At 49.8% G+C, this 6,852-nt stretch overlaps 1 protein-coding gene across 1 annotated transcript in view; it reads right to left on the minus strand.

The window, feature by feature from the left end:
• LOC103591489 (aryl hydrocarbon receptor-like) overlaps positions 1 to 6,852 on the minus strand; it is an 88,734-nt gene that overhangs the window by 3,498 nt on the left and 78,384 nt on the right. The window contains exon 11 of the mRNA XM_008573966.1: positions 4,673 to 5,447. Within this exon, the coding sequence (XP_008572188.1) occupies positions 4,673 to 5,447 (775 nt within the window). The remainder of the gene's footprint in view (positions 1 to 4,672; positions 5,448 to 6,852) is intronic.

The following is a 6,852-nucleotide window of genomic DNA, read 5'->3' on the forward strand; positions in this document are numbered from 1 at the left end:
GTTAGAGTTAGCGTCTTCTGCCTCATGACACAGACTTTCCTACTCTGCTGCATTTTGGAAACTGCCCTAAGGAGATGTCAACAAATTACAAATATCCTCTTGAAAACATGTACTTCAGGAGGGCTGAGGTCCTTTCGCGCCTTTGTGGATTCCATTCAATTAGGTGCTCAGCTGGTGCCTTCTCTTTTCTTGACTTTTCCCAGATGTGAGGGTCCTGAGCAAGGCTGTGCCAGTGGTTGGGGCGGATGGAGGGACCCTATACTGCAGAGAAGGGAAGAGAGAGAGGCGACGGGGGTGTGCAAGCAGGGCCCCACGCCCAAGCTCACAACTCTGTCTGGAGACAGGACAGAGCCAGAGTCTTCCTTTCCTGCCCTCCTGTTCCATGATCCCTGTCCTCGAGGACCAGTCCAGCCACATCATGTGTTAGACTTTTGTAGGCTTGTCCCTGTAACAAACAACCACGTTAAAGCGGGTATGACAAACACTACGCACCTGCTAACCTGGAGATGACCACTCCCATCAGTGTTACTGGTGGGGGTCCCGAGGGAGCCTACCTCCCAGTATTTACGTCCTGTGCACTGCCCTCCACTTTGAGTCTGTGCTTGGCCATATGATGTGGCTTGGCCAGTGGGAGTTAGCACACTTGTCCATGCAGAGGCTTGACAAGCACTGGAGCATGTTGCAGCCAAGAAGTTCCAGATCTCCTCACAGAGAGGCCACGGGTAAGAGGACTGAGGAGTCCCGGCTGACACTCAGAAGACTGCTAGACAGGTGAGTGAGGCCACTTCAGACCCACTAGCCCCAGCAGAGCTGCTGGATGACCACATGAAAGACCCTGGCAAGCCCAACAGAAGAATCTCCCAGCTGAGCCCAGCCCAGCCTGCAAGCTCATGAGCAAACAGGTGATTGCAGTTTCAATCCACTAGGTTTTGGGGTGGTTTGCTACTCAGCAGTTTGAAACAGCGGATATATTTGTGTGAGCTGTGTACTGACTCTCAGTGTTTTATTACACTCCATGGGTAACCAAAACACAGAGAAATTTGAAGTGCACATTGTTATATACATGTAATGAACCTGCACTTCACAGGGATGCTTTAAAGAAGTTTTATCAAGCACGTGATCGAGTTGAAAATACCACAGGACAGCTCTTTACATCAAGGCTGGCTTGAGTGTTCAAGCACATGCACTGTTTTGTGATTATTTTAAATTATTTTCTTTGGACAGAGGGCGGGACAGAGAAAAACATAAAAGTACACCATTGCCTGTTGGAGCACAATGCTGCCCATGTAGAGTCTACATGAGGTTAGAGAATCCAACCTTACCCCACAATGGGGCTGCATTTTTTGGTTTGAGACAGAAAGTTTAACGTATTTATTGAGTACTGGTGAACATTTTTGTGTCTGTTTTCACCCCTTTGTCAAGCTGCAGGGCCTTTGGTGTCTCAGTGGTTTGGGCTCAAGGGTCCAGGATGGCAGGCTTCCCATTCAGAAGCAGAAACCAGGGTTCTGTGGAAGGCTGAGCATGAGTGTCTTTCCTCTTACCACCCCACCCCACCCCCCCTGCTCCACACGTGCAGGTCAGAAGTTTCTGGTAAGTGGTGGTGGACCTGGACGTACCACGCCAGCTGGCCTCTGCACTGGGCAAGTCCCCTGGCCTCTCTGTGCTTTAGTCCTGGGGTTACTTCATTCACTCATTCATTTGTTCACTCATTCATTGGTTCATGCATAAAACGAATATTCATTAAGCACCTACTGAGTGCCTGGTTTTGGGTGACAGTGTGAGCACGACAGATGAGTCCTGGCCATCAGGCCCCAAACTGAAGCAGTCACTCTGGATAATACCCAGAGTCCCTCCAGTCCCGCCAGTCAGTTCTGTGGCTCTGAATCACAGAAGTAAATGGAAGGTGCTATTGAAGGCTTTACCTCTCTGATACTTTTTGGAAGAAGGGAGTGGCTGAGAGAGCCTCACCAACCTCTCTTCTTTTGCTCTACTGTGAGGCTGAGGCCCCAGGCACCCTGTCTCAAGGGCGTGCTATTGCCTGGATCTTCCAATCTATGGTGTCACCACACCTTCCTCTCAGTCCTGCACATGGACTTTGCAGTGTCCTGGGTCAAGGGTACTGTGTGAAGAGTGGTCCCCTTTTAGGTGTGCAGGCCAAGTCCCACTCACCTTTTCTCCACCTTTGGTTGCCAACATCCTACAGTGGTGTCAGGGCCATGCATAGAGTGACCTCTAGCCTGGGCATAGGGAATGGCCCTGGTTGCAAACAGGAGGCCTGTGGCCCCACACTCACCTGATGCTGAGCCTCAGCCCTGAGCTTGGAAGTGTGGTTACCAAAAACACAGCTGGGGCCCCTCCCAGGTGAACAGCTGGACGTGACTAGGTGGTGTGTGCTTGGTGTGCCCCGTGCCTATGATTGTTTTTGTGGACTTAGCAGTTTCTTTTTAAGCAAAGAGAATTCCGTATGCTTCTCCTTGAGTATAAAGCACACTGGCTTAAATGAAGTTGGGATCTAGAAATTAAGCTTTCAGATATGTGTAATTATAGACACAGAAAAAAATTAAATATTCACCCAACAATCTAATGGGAAAACGTCAGCATCTGAGGCCCCAGATCATCTATATAGACATAGGGTGCAAAGCATGACACTGCTTTTCTAAGTCAGAATTTGGAGAAAATGTGCTTCCCTTTGGGCCTAGAACGCTAAGTGCCATGGTGCTGAGCACTCCAATTTGGTAACACCTGCTATTAGGAAAACAGGAGACATTATGTGAGAACAAATTGAGAATGAAAGGGGTACTCAAGGACTCTAAAATTGATACTTATAAACGATGCCAGTTTGAAGCTTTAATTAGGAATCTGTTTGCTTTGGTTTCAGTTAAGTCTAATAAATTTGGTCTTCTGATTGTCTAACCTATAACACATGGAAAACAAAAAATTGGAAAGAGGTGTGAGCAGGGCCCCTAGGAATGGTTGGCCTGGAAGCCCGAGAAATGAGGGTTGGCAGTGTGACCATGAGAGGGAGCAGAAAACCCAGCAGAATTCGGGAGGGGGTTCCCGGCAACAGCTCTGCATCCCTGGAGGAAAGGGGAAGCAGGCAACAGAGCTGTGTGATCTCCACCCACCGCTGCATCTCAGGGAGGAAATTATATTATCGGAGACCATGTGCATGGGGGGCCTGTTCCCTGACAGCACCAGGCAGAGGAGAAGTGCTCATCCAGGAACCTGCTTGTGGCCTTGGCAGTGGCGCCCGTAGGAGGAGTCACAGCAGGGCTGAGGGCAGAACTGGATGCTGGATTCAAGTATCTATGACTAGTTCAAGCTCCAGGTGTCCAAGGCTGGGCTAAATTACACCCAAGTGTCCAGGTGGCTTAGCAACAATCCAGGGGACACCAGGGTGGAAGTGAGGGGCAGCTGGAGGGCCCACCACTGTATAGCTGGGTCCCCCGAGGAGGATGCTGTTCCTGCTGCCATCACTGGCCTCACTCAACAAGCAATGACATTGACCTGCTGCATTTGCTAAATGCCCCCAACATGTCCCTTTCTGGTGCCTCACAGCAGCTCCGAGCTGAGGCCTGGTTGGGCTGACTCCATCACGCACTTTCTACACTGGCCAGTTGGGCTGAGGCCCTGACATGTCAGGATTGGCCAGCAGCTCTGTGCTTGACCAGCATGGAGGAGCCCCGCTTCCTGCTGGCCCTGGCTGCCTGTGACTCCGATTGCTGACACCTACCTGGAGCTGAATGTCACAGCTGCCGTGCATGGATGTGTGTGGCCAGGCAGGGGCAGGAGGGCAGGCGGGCGGCACCTGTGGTCTACCTCTGGTCTGCTTCATGGGCCCTGCTGGGCCTCTGCAGCGGCTGCTGCCTATGCACGGGGAGCTGCTAGCGACGTCAGGGGAGGAAAAGGGGCTCAGCACAGGGGCCTTGAGAATGGTGTCTTCCAGGTGGCCAGCTGGGTGCTGGACACTTGGTGCCCTTTCTCTCACCTGCCTGCAAGACTCCTGGGTCTGCAGCCTCATCTGCACCCATTGCTGCTGCTTGGTGGCTGGGCTAGGGTCTGCATTGTAAGAGCCCCATGTAGCCGAGGGTCTGTGCAGAAGTGTCTGGGAAGGACAGGCTGGGTTCCTTGAAACCTGGCTCATCCCCAGGGAGTGGAGTGGGTACTCTTGACCTCCAGGAGTTTTCTCTGGTGTCTCTTGTGCCCCCTGCACAGATGGGGGCTGACCCCTGCACAAGCTGGGAGGAAAATCACTGGCTGGCCCTGCCCATGGAAGGCAGGGGTTGACGACCCATGGGTAGCTGAAAGGGTCAGGCTGGGATTGCCCTGCTCCCCGCCCTGCCCCCACCTCCACAGGGACCACAACTGGCTGGCCATGGTTGGTGGAATCCCAAATGCTGCTCAAGGGGTGGGTGCCACATGGGTTGACACAGAAGATGGGGTCTGAGGTGATCAAGGACTCCTGACACTGACCACTGTGGGTGGGGGTCCACGGCATAGATACTTTGCATAAATCCAAAGCACTAGTGCCTCGCTGAATCAGTTGTCCAGGGACATTTTCTCCCAAAGAGAGTGAAGGGGTGTGGCTTGGCTGATGCACGTTGGCAGGTTGGCTGGGGCTGGAGGCCTTGGGCTGTGGGCTGAAGTCAAATACTGTTGGTTTCTGGCATACCCTGAAATCCAAAGGCTCTGCCTGGCTGTGCCAAGTCCACCACTGTGGAGGGCTCTGGAGTGTGGGGCCAGGGGTGGTAGGACCAGTGGTGAGAAAGTGCCGAGGATGTGCTTGAAGGTAGTTGGGCGCCGTGCCCACGTTCTGTAGTGGAGTTACTTCCATGGCTAGCTGGCCCAAGCCCCGAGAAGACCGTGGCTTCAGGGTCTGTGCAGAAGTTGTGCTGCCTGGTGAGGGCAAGCCCACATTCCCACTGTCATGAAAAGTGCCCCCTCCCTGGCTGGGTGGCAGCAGGTGGCAGTTCTGAGGCCCTGCAAGGCCCAAATCAGTCCCAAGAAGCTTCTCTTCACACAGACGCTGGTCGAGATCGGTGACCCCCAGGTGCTGGAGGGTGGAGCAGAGGTCAGGCTGTTCTTCTCTGTCCTCCAGCAGGGTCTCGATGAGGGCCAGGAGCGAGCTGCTTTCCTCCTCCCCCTCTTCCTTGTCCTCATGACCATCATCAGATGCCCGCCCCTCCAAGGGTGAGCCTTGGGGGGTGGGGGCAACATAGGCCAAGCACTTGGATTCATCTTGCTGCATCATGTCTCCCGGGAGAGAGCCTGGGCACACAGGGTCCTGGCCGGTCGGAGGGCCCTTCCGTGCCCTGGTCCTCTTCCTGTCTGGGAGGGCAGTCAGTGCGCTTGGGACGCTGCTCTCGTAAAGGATGGCCTCCCCTGTGGTGAAGGTGAACGGCAGCTGCAGGGCCCGCTTGCGCAGGTGCTCTTCCCCTTCCGAGTTCCTGTGGTTAAGGAAACACAAGATCACATTTGGGAATGGGCACATGAATCAGGAAGGGAGTGTCCTGTTCAGCCAGGGGCTAAATGGTAAACAAGGGGCAGGACATCATCTGTTCTGGTTTTTTCAGCCAAGGAAGAAAGAAAAGTCATGTTATTGAACTTGCTTTTCTCTTGAATTTTTTGGGGTAAAAAATTCTTTATCAATACTTTCTGTTTTGGATTCTGAAATAGGGATAACTGTTTTTCTGTGGGTTGAGTATCCTAAAAACCCATGTAGTAATTCCCTAAACTTCAAGTTTACTTTGAAAAGAATAAAGCATTACACAAATATGATATACATAACAGTTTACCACTGGGGAAAATAATTTCTCCCTCCCTCTCTTCCAACAGACTCATGGAACATGACTATTATTAGGTTGCTATGACAGTCACTAATACTATGCCCAATAAGGTGAGAATCTTCCTTCACTGGCCTGACCCCGTCTGTAATCTCACATGTGGTTTGGAGCCTCACAAAGGAAAACAGACTGAACTAAAATGAAGTGCCTGCTAGAAGCCGACCAAGATGGTATGGGCAGAGGAAACCCTATCATTGAAGGGACTTTTAGAGAAGCCAGTGTCTCACCTGAATATCTCTGGTCATACCCTTTGTCTTTAAGTCTACTTTGTCTCATATTAATACAGCTACTCTGGCCTTCTTTTGCTTACTGTTTGCATCATGTATCTTTTTTACATCCAATTCCTTCAAGCTATTTGTGTCATTATTTTAAAATGTATCTCTTGTAAAAGGCATATAGTTGAGTCCTGTTTTTTAATCCATTCTGACAATCTGTATCTCTTAACTGGAGTGTTTTGTCCATTAACATTTAATGGAATTATTGATATGGTTGGATTTAGATCTTCTGTTTTACCATCTGCTTTCTGTTTGTCCCCTCTGGTTCTTTGTTCTTTAGTTCCTCCCTTTCCTGCCTAGATATACATATTTTTTAAAAAGAAATTCATGTTATCTTCTGACTTTTTGGCTGTTCCTTTTGCATTATATATTTTATAGTTGTTCTAGGAATTACTTTTCACTATTTAACTTTCATTGTCTACTTAGAATTAAGTACTGTGACACTTTACACAAACATATACACCTTACAACTGTTTAGTCCCCCAATACCTGTACTTTATGCTAAAGTTGTCATATATATTACATCCACATATGTTACAAATACCACAGTATGTTTTATATTCTTTTTAAAATATATTTTTGCTTCTAGCAGGCACATGTATTTTTAAAAAAGGGGGAAATAATATTTTATGTTTATCCACATGTTTACCATTTCCATATTCTCTATTCCTGTCTCAAGTTTCAGTGTTTCACCAGGTATCATTTCCCTTCAGCCTATTTCTTTTAGCATTTCT

Source organism: Galeopterus variegatus, unplaced genomic scaffold, assembly GCF_000696425.1.
Source record: "Galeopterus variegatus unplaced genomic scaffold, G_variegatus-3.0.2 Scaffold974, whole genome shotgun sequence".
Classification (NCBI taxonomy): Eukaryota; Metazoa; Chordata; class Mammalia; order Dermoptera; family Cynocephalidae; genus Galeopterus; species Galeopterus variegatus.